General features: G+C 39.0%; 1 protein-coding gene across 1 annotated transcript; it reads left to right on the top strand.

The window, feature by feature from the left end:
- Positions 1 to 15,151: 15,151 nt before the first annotated feature.
- LOC124166661 lies at positions 15,152 to 21,560 on the top strand. Its single transcript, XM_046544291.1, has 4 exons — positions 15,152 to 15,344; positions 15,454 to 15,673; positions 20,140 to 20,561; positions 21,154 to 21,560. Exons 1-4 carry the CDS (start codon positions 15,165 to 15,167, stop codon positions 21,172 to 21,174), a joined length of 843 nt encoding a protein of 280 aa, XP_046400247.1. The 5' UTR covers positions 15,152 to 15,164; the 3' UTR covers positions 21,175 to 21,560.
- The last annotated feature ends 2,497 nt before the right edge of the window (positions 21,561 to 24,057 follow it).

Raw genomic sequence — 24,057 nt, forward strand, 5'->3', positions numbered from 1 at the left:
GTTTCACAATGAACAAGGATATGATATTGTTGAAAATTTTTGTAAAAACTCTCTTCTTATTGACACGGTTGTAATTAATTCTTTCCCTAATAATTTTTAATGTTTACATCGAGAAAGCCATCAATGAAATCAAAGAGAAGGCTTTGGCTGTCAATATCCATGGAGAAAAAATTAATATGCTGCGATTTGCTAACGACATAGCACTCATAGCCGAGACAGAGAAGGATTTGAAGAAGACTTTGACAAATATAGCCGGCCTGGGTGGCGGTGGGTTAAAGTCCTCGCCTGCCAATCCGTGGGTCGCGGGTTCGAATCCTGCCTGAGTAGATGATGATAACCAGGGCATGGATGTTTGTGTTGTGTGTTGTTAATGTTAGAAATCCGTTGTAAAGGCTGCAATGTGCTGTTAAGGGGGAAGTGGGAAATAAATAAATAAATATGGAAAGGACAATGATCATATATCAGCTGAAAATCAACAAAATCAACAAAAAGAAGACGACCATATTAGTATGCAGCAAAAGAGAGGAGGCTAAGACAAACTTTAACCTAAAGAAGCATAAGATTGAAGAGAGGAAAGGGTTTTCTTACCTGGGAGGCCCAATTACCAACGATGGACGAAGCAAGAAAGAAATAGTCAGTAGAATAGCGCAGGCGAAGAGGGCTTTCTACAGAAAGAAGAATCTTCTTACAGCTGAGAATACAAGCATAGAAGTAAGTAAACAATTCATACGATGCTAATTATGAAGCATGTTTTCTATGGGAGCGAGGCTTGGATGTTGATAGCAGCAGAGGAGTCAAGAGTGGAAGCATTTGAAATATGGTACAACCGAAGAATGATGAAGATAAAATGGATTGACCGTTTGAGTAAGGATGAAGTGCCATGAAGAGTGGGAGAAAAGAGAAGTCTTCAAAAAACCTTAAGCAGGAGACGGGACAACTTAGTTAGCTGCAGTGTGAGGCATGATGGCCTGATGAAAACAATCGTAGAAGGGCAGGTGGAATGGAAGGAGGGCAAGGGACGGCCCCGAATGAGTTAGATAGGACAAGTTATAAAGAATAGAAAAGAGAAGAAATATGTAGCTATGAAGAGATTAGCGGGTAGGAGAGAGGGATGAAGAGCTGCATCAAAGCAATCTTAGGATTGTTGACTAATGATGATGATGGTTGCAATTGTGTGAAATCATCAACCCCAAATTTAAAGTTCATTTAAAACTATCTCATATCAGAGATTAATCACAAAATCTATGGATTGGAAGGGGGTGGGGTTTTCAGTGCGGTCCTAAGACCGGGTTCAAATCCCGACGGTGGCGGAGATTTATCTGACACCATCCGATAAACAAGCCTCCAAAGTGCTACTCGAGTTAGGATGGGAATGTTAACAGAAGTTTAAATCGAAGTGTAGGCTAAATTTACTTAGTAAATTCGGAGAAGATATTTTTTCAGACGACATGTAACATATCCTACCTTCACCGTCGTACTATGGTGATCACGAGAATAAAATAAAGGATATAGACTGTAAAAAAGAGAGATTTAAAATGTCATTCTTCCCTAGTACGCCTAGTACTATTAAGGATAGCAATGGTGTTTCAGTTAATAGAATCAATGGCGTCACTGGTTAGGACCACTAATTGCATGTTTTTGTTTTCGTTCATAGTCATAACCTTGCATGGATTTGCTGTAGGAATTACTAACCATTGGCGAGTTTTGTCTTTGCGTGAATATGCGCGTATATTTTACTGTTATACATTATATTTCTATGAACGTGCGGTGTGCATATGGCGGTCCTCTTGTATGCTGCATGTTGGTGATTGTTCACCCCCTGCCAAACACCCTAGAGGAGGCTCACAGGGTATTATGTAGATGTAGATAAATAGAGCAGCGTAAGTGTATTGCAAGGTGAGTCATTACTTGTGCGAAGAACGAAATAAAACCTTCAGAGAGAACGTGTTCGCACATAATATGAAAAGTATAATTCACTTACCGTCGTATTTAGGTAGAAGAGATCACGAGCGGAAGGTAAAAGAAATATCCTTCGGACAGAGACATTTAAAATGTGGTTATTTCCTAGGGCTATAAGGGAGAGTACAGTTGTGCCATCAATCTAATTAATCGCTGCATTCTTTAGGTGGACCGAATAAATGTATTTTTTCAGTTTTCCCTTTTCTAATTGGGGTTTGTCGGTCTTTGTTTTCCATTTCAGCAACTAACTAGTTTTATATCGCTGCATATATATTTATCCACCTATTAAGTTCAGCCGTTTGTCAGTCGAAATGGTTCGACAGAAAATCCGCGGAGCACCTCATTTTAAATTAAATTTTGGCAATATCACATTGACCACCCCTTATTCAAAACCAGTATTCCTTTATTCCGTCCTTACACTGCCGTGTCAGGGGCGGTCTGGGGCGATTGGGGGCCCTCGGCTGGAGATCATGATGGGGCCCTCCTTACTGGGGGATGCAGGAGTCCCTCCCGGAAAATTTTAAGATATCACATTCCCGGAAGTGAATTTTTACGCTATTCTTGCACTTACAACCTAGATAAAAGTTGATAAAAATAGCAATTTCACAAGAAAAAACTATGTAAAGTAATAATTTCAAAGCAGATATAATGTAATAATTTTTATGGTTCTGGTATATATTGTGTGTTGTTCCCTTAAAACTGCATTGAAATCTAAAACACTTCTAAAATAACCTTTTCGGATAACCCTTTCAAAAAAGCATCAGGTTCTCTTTTATCTTCTGACACCTTTATTTTGCTTATTTTTGTATAATCTTTTTATAATGAATATTTTGTACAAAAAACCCTTAATGACAACACATAATTTTCTAATTGCAAAAAACTTTGGCTCAAGTAATGAGTGTTTTTATTGCGCCTTTCTTATACATTTCATGATAGACGCTAGCGTTGTGGTGGCCCTCTAGTCTCGGGGCCCTCGGCGTTTACCGACCAGTCGACATGGCCAGACCGCCCCCGGTGTAGATTACCATAACTTATATTACAGTACAGAAGTTTGTTGGAAGGTGGAGTCTCTCCGCGGTTATTCCTCATCCCATTTCTCTTAATCTTTCAACTTGAAAATGTTATCAGATTACCTTTCTGTATTGGGTTACGTTTGCGAAGGTGCCGGTGATAGAGATGGAGCTTAATTTTCACTTCGTAAAACGTATCAGATTACTTTCTGTATTGGTTTATATTCGCAGAGGCGTTGATGGATTGAATAGAGCCAACTTTTTCTTTCTATAAAGGTATCAAATTTCTTTTTCGCTTTGGGTTACATTCATAGGACCTCTGGCTGGGACGAGTTCCTTTTTATCCTAAAAAATTGTTTCACATTACCTGTCGGTATCGGATTTAATTTTCGGAGAGGCAGGTGGACGGTTGTCGTAAGAAACTTCAAGGTGTTCAACCAATGAGCGCCAATTTTTGTTCACACTGTCTCATAGAAAAATCTTGAGTAATCGGTCAACCCCATCCAAATATGAACCCTGAAGATCCTGAAGACAATAATGCCATTCAGTCACTCATGTGGAACATCCTACAAGCCATTCGGCGTCTTTGTGTTGCTTATGATGGAGTAGTGAGAAGCGCGATCTCGAAGTGCTTCAGGAGGGCAGGTTTCCCGGAGAGATGCGAGCCCAGGTTCAACAGTCGGAGGAATGGGGTGAAATCAGGGGGCGGTCTGGGGTGAAAGGGGGCCCTCGGCTGGGGCTCATGATGGGGACCTCTTCCGGAAAATTTAAGGAAACTGCATGCCTTGAAATGAATTTTGACGATATTCTGGCTCTTAAAAACGAAGTAAAAGTTAATAAAAATGGCAATTACACCAGAAAAATAAATACTGTAAAAAGTGAGAATTTCACAGCTTATAAAATTTTATGATACAAATCTTTAAAAAAATACCTCAAAAATAAGTTTTTCGAATAGCCCTTTTAAAGAATAATCAGGTTCTCTTTATTCATCTTGATTTTATTCATTTTTATACGACCTTTTTACACGAAGTATGTTGTAAATAAAGCAAATCATTGAAAACTTAGAATTTTATAATTGAAAAAAAATGGTTAAAAATTGGTTGGAAAAAAAGTCATCTAACAATAAGTATTTCTTTATTACACCATTCCTCTACGTTTCACGATAGATGCAAACAGGGTCGGATCCAAGATTTTTTTCTGTGGGGGCACAAGAGTCTGACAGGTCTTCTCATATTTGAGGTTTAAAAGAAATACCACAATTACTGTTGAAAATATTCTTCACTTTTATATGAAAGGTATTAATATTAAATTAAATGATCGAGGCTGGAAATACACTAAATAAAACAAATGTAATGAAAACTGTATTAAAAATCATGTCTATTTTTTAAGCGTCTGGGGGGCACGTGCCCCCCCCCCTCCCCCTTGAGTCTACCTATGGACGCAAACGTTGTGGGTAGTGATGAGCAATATATCACTGACTTTGATATAATCACCGTTACTGAAAAGTGGTAGTCACTACAGTGTATGAAACTTACAGCTAACGGTTTGAATCATGATGGTTTTATTATAAAATAAGTTTTAAAAATGCCGACGTGATTTTAATGATTGCCCCCTTATCAATTCCTTTACCATTTCAAATTTACTTAATTATCGTAGTATAAACTCAGAATCAGAACAATTCCCTCAAAAAAAATATTTTGCCTACTTTTACAATTTTCTATAAGTTTATTCGTTCCTTTTGAGGAGAGCTCATTCCTTGGAATTGGACAAAGTAGCAGGAATAGCGGCGCCCCAAATCACCGCTGACTTTTAAGAGTGATTCACCTCGGTGATCGCAAGCACAGTTAAGAATCACCATTACTGATGAGTAGCAGTCACAGGTATTGAAGTGATTGGAAAATCACAGTTCTGCTTATCACTAGTTTTGGGGGCCCCAAAAGCTTGTGGCCCTCAGCAATCGCCGACCAACCGATCCTAGCCCCTGGATCACGTTCTTTTACGTAATTTCACTCTTTTAATTGCCAACGTAAGGCATATTTAACTCACGTGATGGTGCTTTAGTGACTAATGATGCCAATTTAATAGTTTTAGCCTGCAAACGGTGCACATTTCAAACTGAGAAAATTTTCTGCAAAGGAGAAGGGCCAAGCTGGCTTAAAATTTTCTTCAAGTGTGAAGAGGTAATTATACTGGATGAACAGCTATAAGGATTGGATTCAAATATTACCCAGCATACTCAAGGTTGGTACTGTGTTTTTGCAAAGATCAGGTGTGCAAACAAAATACCAATCGCATGCAGGCAGGCGCGGTTCCAGGATTTTTTCTGGGGGGAGGGCAAGGTTCCCACAGGTCTTATCATATTTGAGATTGAAATCAAAATACAACAATTACTGTAGAATATATTCTCTATTTTTTATATGAAAGTTATTAATATTCCATAAAATGATTGAGACTCCGTGATACACAAAATAAAACTAACATCATGATAACCATTTCAAAAATCTTGCCCGTTTTTAATTGTCTCGGGGGCAAGTGTCCACATGCCCCCTCCCCCGAAATCCACCTATATGTTCAGGTTCTGTAAAGACATCATAGCACATAGGACGATAAAAAAAATAATTAATAATTTCAATTATGAATACGCAGATTGAAAATCACTCAGTGATAGCCACGGTATTCGATGGTAATTGATGAAAAATGTTTATTAACACATTGGAAAGGGTTTTTATGGTGAATAAAGCAAGATTGAAAAATTTACTCGACTTTCATCGTAAAGCATGCGAAACACTCAGATGTACCTGTTAAGGCGTGGCCCTCCATACTACGAAACCCTCCTACAGCGAATTCATGATTTTTGCATTTCCAGCTAATTTGTTGAATGGAGGTTTCACGGTATTTCAGGCACGTAAGAGTTCTCCCCTCCCCCATGAAATATATTTCCTTGCGGCAACTACTGGTGATGCATCTGCCGAAGTGAACTCTAGTCCAGGGGCATCGATCCTTTGACTTTCCATTTATCGATATATAGACCTCTGATAATTTCTGCCAATAATGCACGATGAATTGAACTTTCAACATTATGCAAATTAAATATATAGCTGAATTAATAAAATGTATGCTTTACTGGTACGTATGTGCAAATTGGCAACAAAATATCAGTAAAGGCAACCCACATACCTCCCCTCATCCCCTCTTAATATAATACTATAAGTGGTGAGCTGTTCTCTCAAAACAATGGCTTTAACTTTTTCCCTGCTGCTAATTCTCCGGAAACCTACCTGTCACATGTGGTAAAAGCATTGATCGCACATCAGGCAGGAAGAAAAGGTATGCTCACAGCAGCCTGCCGTGTGAACATACCAGTAAGTTCAGAGCAGCAGAGGATTTATATATTTTAATTTGGGCCTAATAGAGTCATTCTATCAGACCTCAAGTTGTACATCATTGAAAGAAATAGCTGAGAAGTTCAGTAGTGACACACCTACAGTGGCGCCGACTCCATGGGGCCTGAGGGGGCCTGAGCCCCCTCGAAAATTCACTATGGGTGTGAGGAAGAATGTGTCAGGCTTGTTGATTTTCCCCGGAGTGTACAGATATCGAGATTCGAGTTATCAGGGTTCTAATGTTGATCATATGACTCTTCTAAAATGCTTAAAAAACTTAAAATTCACTACTTACAAAATTATCCGGGGCAAGATCCTCGGTTTGGCCCCCCCTAATATTTTTTGTAAGCAGGCATCCCTGCACACCTAGCATGAAGGTATTTTATTATAATTATAGTATTCTACCTATTAAGGTAGGTTTCCATGGAGCACTTATGAACCACTCTGGGAGCTCACCTTGCCTTCAAGCACTTCCCTCTTCAACTCACTGTAAAGCCTACTTCCTTTCATTCTATCTAAAAATCCTATTCTCTTCCTTCCTCTCCCTTGCTTACCTAACATTCTAACCTCCAACACCGTTTTCAGCATCCCCTTCCAGTGGTGTAGCCAGGAATTCCAGGAAGCCAGCCAGGAAGATAGCCAGGAAGGGTTCCAAAATCATGGAGGAAAATTTTTGAAAAACAGGGTACTAATGGGTTTTAAACTATTTTAACACTTTTTTAATAAAAAAACTTAATTTTTTAAAGAAATACTTTTTAAATTCATGATTTTTCAATATTTTGTTTTTTTTATGAAGGAAAATAAGTGTTTTTAAATTTCGGGGGAAGTCTTCCCGGATCCCTCCCTGGATACGCCACTTTCCCCTCCCCGCCAAGTTCTTGCTCCACCCATACCTTCCGTCTCCTCCATATCTAATCTAATAGCTGCCCCTCCTCACCCACCATGTCAAGCACATTGTTGTTTCTCCTCCTCTCCATCCACTTCACCTTCACCTTTCTTTGCCACACCTACATCTCAAATGCCTCCAGTCTTCTCCCATCCTCCTTCCTAAGTATCCAAGTTTCCGCACAATAAAGAGCTACACTCCAGATCAAACTCTTCAATACTTTTTATTTAAACTCTCACACAATGATCCTCTCAGAAGCTCTCTCTTGTTCATGAAATTCTCTCACTCCGTAATTCTTCTCGCTCTGAAGTAATGTCTGCCCTATCATTGGTCCCACTATCCTCCTGTAGGAATTTCCATGATATTTCCTTCATTTACAATGCCTTAAATGGCAAGTTCTGATCCTCAGATATGCTGCCTTTCTTTTCACTCCACATTCCCACCCGCTCCTTCTGTAATAACCACCTACTAAACCAACAAAAATTCCGTCTTTCTCTCTCTCAGAGATCACTTTTTTACACACTCCCTAGCTCCTTCAATGCCATTTCGAGTACTCACCCTTCCCTAGATCTTTCAATGTCCATAAGATTATTCAAGAGGCAGCTTCAAAAAGCCATCTACTGAATCCCTTTTTGTTTCATTTTTATATCCTTTTTATTGTTTTTTTTATAGTTTATATTTGTTAAAGCTGCAGATTTTATGTTTTGTATTCAATGTAAAGGCCATTTTGGCTGTGTTTGAATAATTTAATAAATAAATAAAAATCCTCCTTTGCTAATGCGATTCTCTTCCTGATGTCCTTACTACTGTATCCATTTTCCTCTAATGTGCGGCCTAAATAGTTGAATTGCTCTACCTGCTCAAGTTTTTCCCCACCTACTTTTATCTTGAGTCACACATTCCTCGTTTGCAATGCTTTACAAAATCCCATGACCTTGGTCTCCTTGCGATTTATCCTCATCCCATAATCCTCACATTGCTTGTCTAACACATCCACTAGAGCCTGCAGTCCCCTCACTCACAGGCTAATCAACACCCGATCATCTGTGAACCTAACTGATTTTAACATCACTCGTCCCATTTTCACTCCAGCTTCCAACTCATACCACGTTTCTCTTACCGTCTCCTCAGCATAAACATTAAAAAGCAGTGGAGATAGAGGACAGCCTTGCCTCACTCCTCGGCCAATGATTGCTCACCCAAATTCTCTGTCCACTACCCTCACTTGTTTGGGCCACATACAGATTACAAATTAGTCCCCTATCACTTTAATTTACTCCTATTTTCTTGAGAATATCCATTAAATTTACCCAGTTCACTGGATCAAATGCTTTTTCAAAATCCATGAAACAGGCATACACCTCCCCGAACTCGAGCATTGTGGGGGCCCTCTAAGCTCGGGTTCTCAGCGATAGGGTAGTTTCCTATTATTTTTTATTGTCTAAATCGAAAGATAATTACTCCTGGAGTATGCATTTCATGCTTTTATATCTTTAAACGATGATGTCTATTTTTTGTGATTAAATAAAAAAGTGAAAATTTTCAACTGCACGAAAACGCGATGGGTAAGTATGAATCCTGGGAAAAGCCCGTGTGACGTCATTCTGGTTCCGGCTGCCACCATGTGAGACCACCTTGGTGCAAGGCTATGAGCGCCGCTATGATGCAGGCTGCTAGCAGGTAGCAGTGTGCCCAGCTAGCAGGTAGCTCTTGGCTTAAGTAAGGATTATTAATGCCCTATCAAACAAAGGAAACTCTCCGACCTTAGGCAATTTTAATAGGTAATTATTGAGAGATGTCTACCTGAGCTCTGTGCCTCATTCATGCATTGGTAATCTCAGATGATGTAAAATCCTGGCCACTTGCATAGCATCTACGTCCCTGTGACGTCACGTGGAGTGGCATCGCATAGGTACCAATCTGGCCTTTTTCAAATGAGGTTAAAATTGACCATTAACATTTGTCTAAACTGGGATTTCTAAAACCAAATAATTTGTATATTATGAATACACTTATGGTGTGAAACGAATCACGAACAAAGTCTTTCATTTTCTTTGATGAAGGAAATTACCCTATTGCTGACCGGCTAACCTGGCCAGACCGCCCCTGATGGAAATGTAAAATAGAACAGGATTACCACAGCAGTCAATCGTATTGCAAACACTGTGGTCCTTTTCAAATATCCTTGGGACTGGCCCAGTCATGCAAACTGGGTCAGTTTTGTGTGGCCTTGTGGCAGGAGGTGGAACCTGCGTCTCTCATTGGCGTAGCCATGGGAGGGGGGTTTCCGGGTTATAACCCCCTCATGAGCCTTAAAAGCTTTTACTTCATCCAATAATATACTTTATTTTAACAAATACTCGTATTAACTTACTGTTTTTAAGTCCCAAAAATCACGTTTTGAGCATCAAAAATCCCAAAATTTTCAGGGGTGGACCCCAAGACCACCATTTGCACCGGTGTGTTTTCCATACACCCCAGAAGGGCCCTGAAATTTCCACTAACCCCCACATTAACATTTCAAATCCTGGATACGCCAATGGCGACTTTATGGAATTTTGATGGGTACCCAGACGGCACAGGAAGTTTTCGTACCTAAATACGAGGGTGGACAATCAAGATACAAAAATCGCGCTTAGGAAGTTACTTAGAAGGTTTTGTTTCTTTATTTCCTTTAATGACGAAAAAAGATGCAAGAGGACTGGCAAATTCATATGCATCGATAAAATTGTATCTCATCGATAAAACTGTATTCGGTCTGGGACTATTTTCTTTCGCGGGTGGTGCCATCTGGTGCCATCGTGCCCTATAGGGCATAGGATATATCCTCCTAGAAAGATCACATGCCTTCACAAGCCGTTGGAGATCGCGTCGTTTACGTCACGTCTCACTACATTTCAGGGATTTTTGTGGTTAAGTTAGTGAAGAATAGAGTGTCTGGTAATGTGGAAGTTTCCCTTATTCTTTAATTTCATTCACTGGGCTTCAGAAACGTGTTTGTGAGATATTTTTGTTAGAAATGCCTTTCGTGTGTGTATTGTCGGGATGTAATGGAAACTCCGGGACATATGGTTCAAGTTTTTAGCTCTCCAAAAGATCCTGAGTTGAAGAAGAAGTGCATTTGGGCGATAAGAAGAAAACATTTCACCCCTACGAAAAACTGTGAGGTATGTACTCTTTCTCGCTGTAATTATTTGGATGTAATTTTAAGTCAGAAGTGGCTATTCAGTACTAAAAATGGTGATTCAAAATATTGTAGCAGCAATTCTTTTGAAAATTCTTGCATTTTAGTTGTCTTTTTTGTATTAATTCATTCGGTAAACGTGTGGTTAAAGGAGAAACTAGGAATAAGCTGCCAAGTTTATAGGTTCGAATATTGCTTCTTAGCTTGCCCTATGGTGTATTACACGTCGGCTTTCATCATTTCAAATTATCTTATGCTATAGTTTAAAACAATAAAAATATCAGGCATACAAATATTTACTATATTTACGAGCCTAGTAATTTGATTTCTCATGCAGAAATACCAAAAATTGGAAATGATTTGACCTAATAAGTTACATGGTATTTTATTATTTATTAATTTTAGGTGTGTGAGCTTCACATTGCACCATTGTGATATCAGAAAGTAATCTGTGGCCTTGGACGAGAAGACGAGGAGAAAATTCTTGCTGAATGGAAGGTGCCCAGATTGGAGGAAGGTACCATTGCTTCACTGTTACCTGTCGCCAAGAAGACAGACATTGTGGCAGAAGTGACATATTTGTGGATGTGGATTTGATTTGTGCAAGTTGGTGCAGTGATAGTGGACGTTCATCGGAGAAAGTATTGACGATAGTTTGTATGTATCGACCAGTGCTCTTTTAAATAATTTTCTATTCGAAAGAGAATAAGAGTAATTGTTTCGCTAAATTAGATGTGGGATAGAAGAGAAAATTGGAAATATTATTGTGGTTGACAATAGAAAATACATAATATATGTATTGTATTTCTGTGGGTTTTTTCTTTCCTGCCTCTTTAAAATTTCTTGCGGTGGTGACTTCATGCAAAGTAAGTATAAAATCGGAGGTGTGATCTAAGAGATAACATGTTTTATTTTACAAGTGTTTATGCTGGTGATTTGGCAGGACTTTCATATTTTTAATAGGTTGATACATTTACTGCAGTTACCTAGGGACTTTTACTCATACCAAATAATTTTTCAAATACTTTAGCGCCTGATATGGGTAAGTTTTAGTAGCTGAGACTGAACTATACGTTAATTTTTGCTTGCATTTTGATGAATTCGATCATACTAATAGCAGATGTGTCAGCAATCCTGTTTCATCGGCAATTTTTATTTAAAAATCTTATTTCGTCAGGCTTTAGGGTAAGCTTTTTAATGCTCGTGGGCTATGTGATGTCTTATTTAGTGTCAAAATTAATAAGAATTTACTCTCATTAACATCTCAAGGTTTCCAAGTAAGTACGAGCCACTTAACAATGCTGGATGCTGGTGGTGCGTGAATTAGCCGTGAGAATCTCATTTTTCGCAGAGTTATTTAAGTGGCCGAGTAAGTTTTGTAAGTTCTCAATGGGTAAATAATACTATATCATGAATTCTAATTACCATGAAAAACTCACAACCGACAAAAACTTTGTCGGTCGTGAGTCTTTCATGGTAATTAGAATTCATGATATGGTGTTATTTACCTATTGAGAACTTACAATTCATTCGTATCAAGGTTCTCGCTACGGTCGGTAGTTATCGATTGTGTTGCGTTCGATACATTTTTCGATCGTGCGAGTTACGATATAACTAATTTCGACCTAATCGATTGAGATTAGCCTGAGTGCCGTGTTCCTGCGCGCTATGTATCCAATCGTACGTGCTTAGTAGCGGACATTCACATGCTGCGTACGCGCTTCGTCGACAGGCCGCGAATGGTATGTATCCATTGACGAAAAGCGACGGAGCGGCACAGTATCCCCTTAGTCAATGGGTACTATGTACATACGAATTAGATACGGAGGGTTCTGTGCCGTCTGGGTAGACATAGCAGCAGGCATTGCCATGTTTTCATTAAAGACTTTGTCACAGTATGGAGACAAAAGGCTGTGTCAAAAACTCTCTTCCCACTTCGCAGCACAGCTAACTTACTCACGAAGCATACACCACGGAGGTCTGAAAGCAACTGAATTTCATGGAGGCTAGACTCCCCTAATTGCATTTTAGTTGTTTTCAGGATGTGCCCTCCACCCAAAAAACTTAGGCCTGCCTCTCAGTCACAAAGACTTTTGAAATGAACTCTTGCATTTTACAGCATGTGATGAATGCTCTCAGCACACTAGACAGGATGTTCTCAAATGAGCTTAAATGCTCCAAAACTCTTATGCTGATTTGAAAGGGAGTCACATATCTCATGAACACTCGAGAATGTTGAAAAATGATCAGGAATATTGCTAAACACTCAATGAAGACTCTGTCATGTATGCCATATTTCAAAGTCCGCTGCGAGAACGACTGTGAAATATACATGAATTACCATGAGAAAAAATTCCCCTGAACCTTGAGTCGAACTACAGACTTTTGGCTTTCCAGACCACTGCACTATATCCAGGTTCCTGAGCTCTGTTGTGTGTTTGAGAACACTCCAAGCCATCAGCTCAGAAACACACAGGAATGGTGTTCTTAGTGTGTTCTACACAGCCAATGAACACCCCTGTGGTATGCTCTAAAATGCTCACATTTTTGCCACAGATTCTAAAAATGAATTTCTTGTAACCTAATACCCATGCAGTGGCAGAGCCGGTTCAAAACAAAATACTTAGCCAGGTAAACTGCTGTTTTGTCGTCCCCTAGCGGGGGTCTGGAATTGAAACCCTACAATTATGGGGGGTTAATTAAAATTTGTTGGCCTTTTGGGCATATGGTCACCCCATAGATATGTCACACCGGGCAGTCACCCTGTGTGTGTACATGAAAACCCAAAATATGCATCAAGAAAATGAAGCTGGCCACATCCTCCATATTACCAAAGCAAGAATGAAGCACCACTCAACTTTCCATTTGGTGTATAGTGGCATAATCTAGATAACAGCCAGCAGATAGCTTTCAGATTAAGGAGCACAGATTGGTCGAGGTTGGTTTTTATCCATGCACTGAGTGAACCAGAGCTCAATTTCTTCTTCAGGATATCAGCACATTCAGGAAAATGAGATGCTTAGATGAATAATTTGGGTTTATTATCAAAGGTAGCCTTTCCCGTAGTTTACAACCTTTTTATTTGTGGAAAGGCTTGCGAGTTCCTATGACCCCTTGAACTGTACTGGCGGGATTAATGCTAAATTATTCCCAGATCATGTCAGATTGGTCAAAGTGTCAGAGCCAGACGAAAGGTGGTCCATGTGATGGTGTCACGTAAAATAACACTGTTGGAATGGAAGTGGGAAAACATGGAGTACAACTAAATGAGCCTCGGAATCTCATCGTCCGGCACCCGTCCGCAAAGGGTGGGTATCATTCATGGCAGCGAGGTCGGCAAGGTCCTCGTGATCATAACATGGTATGTTCTCCAGCACAAGTTGAGTGGTTACACTGTGCATTGTGGCATTCATTCTCGCATTCATACATTTAGACATTAACCTGTACATGTTAATGTATCGTGTAACCAGGCCTTAATGAGTGCCGAAACAAGAAGTGTCAAGGCCTCTGGTGGCAGTAGAGGATACAGAAAAAATTGAATGGAGGGGGGTGCAAAAAATATCTTGAGCTACCTTTACTTCTGTTGAAATGAAAAAATACTGAATTCACATGCAAAGTTTAAGAAAGTTGTATTTTAATTATTTATAAATATATACAAGCGGTGTCATCTTAAGATACAAAAAATTTACAATTGCGGTTCTGCAATTTTCGGCAATGCAGGCTCTGCATGGGGGGGGGGGGGGCGCCCCCGGAACTCTCATATGTATCTGCTACTGTCTGGCAGCGGCGATTAATGTTGTTTGATTTTTACGCAATTTCAGATATGAGACCCAGGTATCAGATCAAAACTTTCAGTAGTTGAGAGAAAGTCAAATATCTGTACACCATATGGTACACAATTGCTTGCACAAGTTATATCTCCTTAGTAGAATTTAATTCAACAATTCAGGGGGCTGAAACTCTCAAAGCCCTACCCCCTGGCTATATGCCTTTATGTCTCCCAAGTTTCATAGATGGAATGTGCGCCAACTGAATATAACCACTGAACCAATGCCTTCTAATAAGCTTACTTAGTTTGGCTAGAAGGCATTGACAGACCCCCAAGTGCAGTTCCTTGAAAATTACATATGTGCGGGGCCAGTGGCGCAGCGAGGGGGGGTTTTGGGGGTTAAACCCCCCCCCCCAGAGCTCAGAGAAAATTTTAAGTATAAGCCATTTTACTTAATTGGATTGGTATTACTAATAGAATAGTGTAAGGATTAATAAAATATTCCTCAGAAAACCGTAAAACTCACCATTTCGAACCGTTTATCTTAAAATTCCGCAATTTAATAATCTCGCACCTATCGCTTATCCTGGTGGGTATACTACACCATCACACACACGGTATTAGTGCACCTAAACCCCCCCAAGCCTTAATTCCTGGCTGCGCTCCTGTGCGGGGGGTTCACTCCGTTTGTGAGTACATACATGCATATTTTCGCTACCCCGCCTCATCTCCAACCCTTGACTCAGGGCCGCATTCAGAAACCCCGCTGAACTTGCAGCGGAGGATCGGCAGCCAGTAACTCCGCTACCTCCGCTACTCAAAATTGATGGGGGCAGTGTTGCCATATGGATTGATGACGTGAGCGAATGTAGCGACATTATTTGCACTTGATGCGGACATATGAAGAAACTAATGGTGATAATTGAATAACGAATTTATCAATTCAAAACTACAGTTTTTGTTAGTAAACAAAATGGAGAGAGCGGAAGGGAGTAGAATTACGGTGCAGGAGAAGAATTTGATGTTATCATTAATCGCCGAGAGGAAAGCAGTATTGAATTGTAAAAAAGTCGATGCTGTGAGTGTTTCTTCAAAGACTAAGGCATGGAAGGAGGTGGAAATAGAATTTAATCGTCACGAAGGCGTGACGAAGGTGAGCACATTATTATTCCATGGTTTGTAAAATTTGTGCTGACGCATTTTTTATCTTATTCTTCCAATTTGTATGGAAATCGTAAATAAAATTTCTTCTTTCTGAATAGCGTTCATGGAAACAAATAAAAAGGTCGTGGGAAAACATGAAGGCAAAGAGGAAGCGTGATTTGGCCGCGGCCAATCGCCAAAGGATGGGAACAGGAGGAGGGCCATACCTCCCTATAAAGTTGAACATGAGTGAGGAACTGGAGTTGGAATTGGAAATTCCTGTTCTTGAGCATACACTACCCAAAACAGCGGATAATGACCGGGTGCCAGAGGTGGAAGGTAATGGAATATTTATCAGGTGTGCTCTTTTCATTTGTGCATTTCACCAAAGAGTAATGTACTGCCAGGGCAATGGTATAGGTATTTCTTTGAATAAACAAAATGCATGAAAAGCAGAGCTGGGCGAAATACAGGCCGAAGAATATTTAAAATACAAAGTACCGCTCCAAATGTATTTGAAAAACAAAATACCGCTATAAATGTATTTGAAATACAAAATACCTTTGACTTGGGTACTTGAAAAACAAACTGCAAAATAGTAATTTGATTACCTTTCAAAATACAAAATACATTTGTATGGAAACTTTGAGATCCCTAAAAAATGTAACCTGCCTTGGCACGTTATGGATAGTTGCAAACATGAAGAAAACGATTACAGCGAAAACGAAGTGTTATCAAAACTACTTCTAAAGTATTTCAAATACGTGCATTTTTTTATAATGGGAAAATACCAAAAATCTGTAATTGAAATAAAGTCAGGTAGTGTGTTTGAAGTACCAACTTCAAATTACAAGTGTATTTCAAATACATATTTTAAAATACTTATATTGGGAATACTGCCGAGCTCTGATGACTAGCACTATTAAGTAATGGTTCCATGATGAGACCTCTAATGATTTTTTAGTTTCATATCATCAAAATGCTGATGTTGGGGAAATGCAAATAGTGCTTGTTGAAATAAAGGCAACGTAACATCCGCAAATGAGTCATCAATATCATTGCTCTCTTTTTTTTGTACCGAATTATACAAAAGTAAGAAAGAAACAGGCCCGTAGCTTGGGGGGAGGGTGTCAGGCATCACCTGACTTGGGATACTTTTCGTCTGACCTGGGTTTTTAAAGTTATCATAGCAACAAACTTTTACAATTTACGTGTTACTGTGTTTATGGTAAAAATTAGTTTTACTTTTTACTTTTATAGTTCTTGTTGAGTGTGTTACAAAACAAAAAATTGAACTGCAAGCATTTTTACAATTGTATTCATTATGCCCCCCTTCCCCAGTAATGTATCCTAGTTGCCAACCTGACCACCTGTCTGCGGCCCCTGGCAAATAATCCAGGCTACAGCCCTGGAAAGGAAGTCACATGGTTGTTAGGGATGTGCAAGTACTGGTAGTCCCCAACTGTCACACTCAATGCATTCCTGAAAACGTGTACAAAAGTTGAATGCATGACAGTCGAGCCACTACAGGGTTACGTTCCAAAAGAGCAAAATATACATGCAAAAACCTTGGTTTTTTTACATATTTTATTTTTATCAACTAATGTTTAACAATAAATTAATAAAATTCCTCATATTATTTAATTTCTTGCATATTCATGCTTGCATTTCTATGCATTAAATTTATTCATCACGCTAGTAAGTCTCATTGAATAGACAATTTTCTCACGAGTCCAAATATATAAGCTAAAACTCTCCCAGTACTCCACAAACATTATTAAATGCTAATTAAAAGTGCTCGAATATCGCTTGAAGTCACGTGACCTGACACACCTTCTGACGTCATCGCACAGTACACCATTCACTTCGGTGAGAGAGTAGAGTGTCAGAGCCATAATGCAAGATATTGAAGTCAGCAAAAATGAGTCAAAACAGTTGGTTTTGCATTGACATGCGCCTACGAAATGGGCATCACAGTAAAACATATTGAGTTAACCTTGCCAAATGCCTCGTATTTCTCGTTTATTCTTTATTTTTCACCGTGTTTTAATCGTAATCAGTATTTATTCTGGTGAATAGCCATCTACCTATATATTTAATCCTACAATGGGCAGACTCATAGTTACATTGCTAGGGTTGTTTACAAAGTGAAATAAGTGATACATCCTAAATTTGATGGCTAGCCGAGAAAAACTGGCGAATCGATAAAACCCTATGGTAACGCTTATTCAAGAGTGTACTTACGTTGAAAAATATCCCATTGACGTGGTAGTTAACTATTTAACTCCATTCTGTTGGTCATCAACCACTTTCTTCTCTTATTTTTGTCCATTGGGACACAAGCAAAAACCTCCGGCGAGAAAATTGAGATACTTGAGCTACAGGGTACTGTACACGATTTATATGGTTTTCTTGCACTTCTTTTTTAGTATCTATGCTGCAATACCATTGTTCCATCAAGCAAATGATGTAGGTGTGTAATGTTGACCTCAATCTGCAATCAACTTATTTTCATTTAATCTTTAATCTTTCCAAATCTCCCCTAACAATCCCCAGTATTTGTTTCAACAATGCTTTGGCTACCCACAATATTCACAATATGACGATGAAACAGCAATTATTTTCTCCAAATTTGCATTTGAGCCCCTGCATAGACCGATTTTCTATCCACTTCCTCAGTCTGTCATCAGTGGATACCGTCCCATGACGTCACGGTCTGATGACATTGTGTTTTCACTCTTGATGATGAGATTTATATTTGAAGGCTCATAACTCACAATCAGCTAAATAACATTATTCATCCGCAAAAATTTTGGCGAGTACCTTTGAGGCAGGGACCTTTTTATTCTAATACTTAACACGTTGCGTACGGATGACGAGAATTCTCGTCATTTTTTTTCCGGATGGATGACAAAGATTCTCGTCATTTAGGCGCGTCAACCTAAACAATTTTAAAGCGTACATTACGTATTCGTTAGTACGTTTTCAGTTGTTGTTCGTTATTCATAATGAATTAATGCATCATAACGTTTGGTTGGGTAAAGTTATATTCTAAACATTAGCTTTTTAACCATGTTTAAACCAAAGGCATTACGCCCTAATAGCCACATATTACCAAATGGGCATTCCTAGGAATTTAAATACCCCGGTACGCAACGTGTTAAAAAAATTGTGCATGTTCCCCATTGCGTTGGGTACCGAGTGAAACTTCCTCTAGGTGTTAAGTTGACATTCCACTTATAATGTCCAGTATAAATAAAAAGACATAAAGAAGCATAACAAAATGCAATTGTTGAACCCTCACTCATGATAGCTTTAAATTTTTAGATCAAAATTCCTGGGAGGGTGACATCAGTATTCTCTTTCCATTGAAATATCAGAATTAAATTATATAGTAGTGGTGCAAAATGGCCTAGCCGTCAATGCACCTAAATCGCAATACATACTACTCCTACATCTTGTGATTGCGTATCTTTAGCATGTCTTAGCATGTATCTTTCTTATATGTTATTCAAAAAAGACAAAAGAGATTTGACATTCGGATATTTCATGCAATATCAGTGTTGTAGGTGTAAATGTCGTACATGAATTAAACAGCACTCAAACAAAAAACGTAATTACAAAGAAGCACTTTTATTTATTAATTTTATTGAAAGATGTTTGATGGCATCTTGTCACCTATTGAAAAAATCTCTCCAATGAAGTCTGAACTACAGCTTTCTTCTACTCTTGATAAAGGAGACTATGGCAGGCAGTGTCTCTCACAAAAAATCACCTTGATAAAAGTCAACATCGCCCTTAGATCGTATATTTTCATATTTCTTGCATATACAGCAGGCTCCCAATTATCTGGCTGCGGTTTATCCGGGTTGCGGATTAGAAAGGTTAAATGAGTTTGATGATAGTTCTTCTGGTTGTCAGATTCCTGAACCCACTGGCCTCAACAGCTCAGTAACCGAAACTACATGTCTCGACTTGCCTCAAATGTTCGAGTACTCGCATATCCCTAATTGTTGCAATAAAAGGCCTTAAAATATCATCCAAATTATTTTACTCAAGAGCTTTAAGTGTGTATCATCGTCACTGGTCAATAATCCTAAGATTGGTTTGATGCAGCTCGGCACTCAATTCTCCTATCAGCTAATCTTTTCACTCCTATATATTTCTTCTCTGTCACGCCCTTCTTTACCTGTTCCATATATTTTGCTCTATGTCTTCCTTTTCCGTTCTTGCCATCCACTTGTCCCGCAACTATTGTCTTCATCAGGCAATCATGCCTCAAGATGTGGCCTATAAAGTTGTATTCCTTCTTCTTATTAAGGTTTTCATGAGGCTTCTCTTGTCTCCTACTCTTCTTAGGACTTCCTCATTACTAACTCGGTCTAGCCATTTCATCCTCATCATTCTTCTGTTGCACCACATTTCAAAGGCCTCTATCCTTGCTTTCTCTGCTGGTGTCATTGCCCATGCCTTACTTCAAGTGTTTGTAAGAGTAAAGAATATTTTCGACAAACATATCTTCTAACAGTCATGCACGCTGTATGTGAACATTGAAAGGTGTTGAGGTTACATCCAGCATTGAAATTTAAAGTTACATTTTACCCATGGTTATAACCGGTTACTTAGGCTTTTGTTATGTAATTATGTTAATAATCAATATATGTAAATTAAATGCTGTAAATTTTTTTTACTTAAGTATCGGTTCTTGATCAGCTCAAGGATTGAAGATAAATATGTTATGAATTGGCTGTTCCAAATTTTTGAAGAGGCAAAACAGGACCTCATATATGTTATTCATTTTGCAGTCCCTGTTGTGGCAGAGGAAATAGGAGATGCTCTTGCAACCCCCTCTATATCCGGTGCTAGGAGGCAGTCATCAAGCCTAGCAGAGAGAGAGCTTGACGCACAGTTAGAGACAGTCAGTCGTGCTGAGGATGATGCCTATATTTGCCAGATGAGAAGGGAGGTGGCAATGATGGATTTAAAGGTGAAGGAGAATGAAATAGCTACTTCAGCTGCCAAACGTGTTGCTGCCGAGGAAGAAGCGGCAACCTGGTCCCTCAGGCGTGCAGCTGCAGAGGCTGAGAAGGAGGCAGCAGCACTGTCGCTTGAGGCAGCAAGGCTTCGGGTAATTGGAGCTCGAGTAGAGTTGGACAGTGCTCGAGCTGCTAGAGCACATCAGCAGAAGCTCTTCGAGTTGCAGAAAGAGAAGTTGAGGAGTGAAATGGTAACTATAGAATATTGTTTATTATTGGAAATGTTTTATACAAAATTTTTTCCTCCTTTATTTCTGGTCCTCAATCAAATAACCATGGATTGTGGCATGACCAGGAATACATTGAATTGTTAAGTTTCATGGGACAAATGGACTTTCTTTAGTGATAGTTTACCTTGAGTAAAAAATGAGAGATGTCATATGCATCATTGAGGCCTTACTAGATGTATGCAGACACAACTAGTGTGTTTCTAGGTGCATGTTGTCTATCTAGTTAAGAATCACCCTTCATGCCAGAAAATTTCAAATGTAACATTCATATTCCATACTTGAGATTGCCTTTAGTTACTAAAGTCAATAAATAATGGCCATGAAAATGGCAGGAATAAATATTTAACTTATAGAAATGCTTCCTTTTTACTTCTATTCCTTTGTTTCATTGCCAATTTTGACTGAAAGGAGTAAAAATATGGTTGTCAGATGCTTCTACTAAGGTCATAATTCCTGTTGTGGATTGGTTTATGGAAATGCCTTGATTTGTTAGGTATTCTTTATATAAAGAAAGCTATGCACTTTCATATCTAGTGATTATTCTACTCCACAGGAGCCTCCTCATCAATGCTGATGTCCATTTCTCCAGTTGTGCTGACTGCTGCCAATCTTCATATCCATCATTGCCAGACCTTTCAGTTTCGGCTGTAGGTTTCATCCCGCACACACTCTGCTGTACTTCTCAGTGTTGCCTTCTTGCAATTTGTTGGGTAGTTGTGCTGGTTGCCATTCATTCTGGACTCGTGTCATTCGAGGAGGGGCTCATTGCCTTTTTCCTCCTGTCTTCTCATCCTTTGGCGTGAAGTGCCTTCGTGTTTTCCCACAACTTCTTATTTGATTTGTTTCCTGGCCTTTGTGAATTCACTGCCTCCCATGCCTTCCACAGCATCATTTTCTTGTCACTCCATTACAGCTTTTCTTTTTTTTTGTTGATAATAAAGTGTTTATATTTTTGTTGTATTGAAGTATTTTTTGTTAAATATGTACTGAGCTTATGAAGGTTATTCACCTGCCGGTGCTGGTTTTGACTATTACAGCTAGCTTTTTCATCTCTGCAGTGTTTCTTTTTGGTAAAATCCTAGTCAAAGGACATGCGTCTAATAATACATGTATAATGAATATAGGTGACATATAATTTTGCTTTGTGAATTTCCTATCCTTTGCCATTCAATAAGCATTTGTGTTTTTGTTTCTTGTGGCATAAACTTGAATTTGTTTCATGTTATATTAATAGTTGATGGAAGCATGCTGAAGTATAAGCGGTGTCATTATGCATCATTGCGGTCTTGCTTTATGTATCCTGACACAACTAGTGTGTTTCTAGGTATGCATTGTCTATCTAGTTAAGAATCTTCCTTCGTGCCGGAAAAGTTCAAATGTAACATACATACTCCATACTTGAGATAGCCATTAATTACCATTGTCACTTGGGTGCTGCTATATTGACATTGTTGGTTGTACGTAAGTACAAGCATGCATGCTAGTGTTTTGTGGTGAACAAAATTACTTTGAAGGGAATTACGCTATGGGGGAATGTTAAATGTTAATATGCCTACATACTTCAATCCTGGTTTAAATTAGAGAGGGCAATGATGCTTAAAACACACTTGATGATATGCTCCATGAATGGAAAGTTAGCCTTGATTTATACTGATTTCAGTTATCCAATGTAAAAACTAGGTACATATTGTAGAACACATAAGCCAGCCTTTAGATGACTTACCATTGTGAAAAATACTTGGGTGGATGAGGTAACTAATGTGTTGCTCCACCACAAGTATTAGGCCATGTAAAATTCCATCATTTTACATACATTACACCTATGGTCCCAAAGTAAACCCAGATGGAGAACTTGCAGAATAATAACAAAAACAGGAACATGTACTATTAATTGCAAATGGAGATATGTCATGGACCCACAAGAAATAGGAAACGCTGTCACAAGATGACAACGTGCAGCACACTAGAGTTGTGGCTTGATAGAGGAGGTAACAGGTATTCTTCTTGGAGGTATAGATTACCAACAGCTACCATTATTGCACACAACGCTGGCAAATACAATATTAACTCCTGAAAGAAAGTGTGCTTTCATAATTTGTCAGCATTTATGGTAAGGATGAAATAGCAACATTCTAATGCTGGTATGCCATAAGATCCTAAGGCAATGTAGAATTTGCTGAGACAAAAGTATGTTATTGGAGTGAAAACAAGTATTTCACTTACAGCAAATTATTACTTTTTTCGGGATGCCGAAGTAGCTGGTCCATCATTTTAGCCCGAAGTGCCGTTAAATGAACACTGATCGTTCAGCAGCTCCTTGTTAGTTTCACTGATGGTCAGCAGCAACAGGGACATTGATGTTAGGCAAGTCTGGCACCATGCTAGGGATGTCATCTCTTCACTGTCTGGTAACATTTTGGAGCACAGCACAAGCCAAGATTATTTTAATGTCGTGTCTAACTTTGTTCTCAATTTAATGGTGAGGCAGACAAAAATGGCCTCTTCCAAATTCCAAAGCTCCTTTCCACCATTGACCTTGGTGGAATGTGTGCGGAGTTGTACCTAAGGTAAACTAGTAGAGTAAAAGATGGCAAAATTTCAGGCAAAATGGTGGAAATTTGATATATTTTTCACCACTTTGTCCAGATGGCTTGCAATTTCCGTGGAGACGGTCTATCATTTATGAGAAGAATTATTGTGTCGTGATTGGTAAATTTACCCACTTTTACATCAGTCTATTTAATGCATGCTTAGGGAGTGCAAGTTTGTGTGAGGTGAAACCCAAAAAACTCGAGTTTTATCAAAATTGAGGCTCAAGTATGAAGAAGGGATGGAATAGGCCTAACCCAAACTAGTGTCTCTGTACCATGATATAGAGTGATCATATACATATATGTATACCATTAGATAAGGTAGGATGGAGGGCTGTAGTAAACTTCATCTGAGGGCTGAACAACCAATGATAATGATAATACTCATCTTTATAACCTGAGAGTATGAAGATTGCGATACATTGGCAAGGTCCCCACATGCAATCTAAAAAAGGAAAAATTATGCTTGAATAAAAATTTGCCAGAAAAGTCCATGCAAGAAAAAGAATATGTACCTAGAAATATGCACAATGTTTAAGTAACTACCAGTAATTTGTTTCTTTCCTTACCAGCTTTTGATAAGTGTAAATATCACCATGAGAGAGCTTTTAAAATGGCAAAAGGCAAATCTATGACAACGGAACAAGGACTGCGGCATATAGAAGTACTGCCTATAACTTTGCCACTGCCTGTAGAAAAATCACATACCTCAACACTTCCAGTGGCGGAAAATCTTATGCATGGCAATACCTTGAACATCGGTGGCATAGGTAATCTTCGCCAGTCCACATTTTGCGGAGAAAGCATTGGAACCAGTGCATCCCTCACAGTGTCTTTGTAGAAATGATATCTTACATGGAATCCAT

Source organism: Ischnura elegans, chromosome 10, assembly GCF_921293095.1.
Source record: "Ischnura elegans chromosome 10, ioIscEleg1.1, whole genome shotgun sequence".
Taxonomy (NCBI): domain Eukaryota; kingdom Metazoa; phylum Arthropoda; class Insecta; order Odonata; family Coenagrionidae; genus Ischnura; species Ischnura elegans.

Bases quoted from the DNA above. Each gene is read 5' to 3' on its own strand.
- LOC124166661 (XM_046544291.1), top strand. From the start codon at position 15,165: ATGGAGAGAGCGGAAGGGAGTAGAATTACGGTGCAGGAGAAGAATTTG. The intron at 15,674-20,139 runs GTAATGGAATAT...TTCATTTTGCAG, and splicing joins CCGGGTGCCAGAGGTGGAAG to TCCCTGTTGTGGCAGAGGAA. The intron at 20,562-21,153 runs GTAACTATAGAA...TCTACTCCACAG, and splicing joins AGAAGTTGAGGAGTGAAATG to GAGCCTCCTCATCAATGCTG.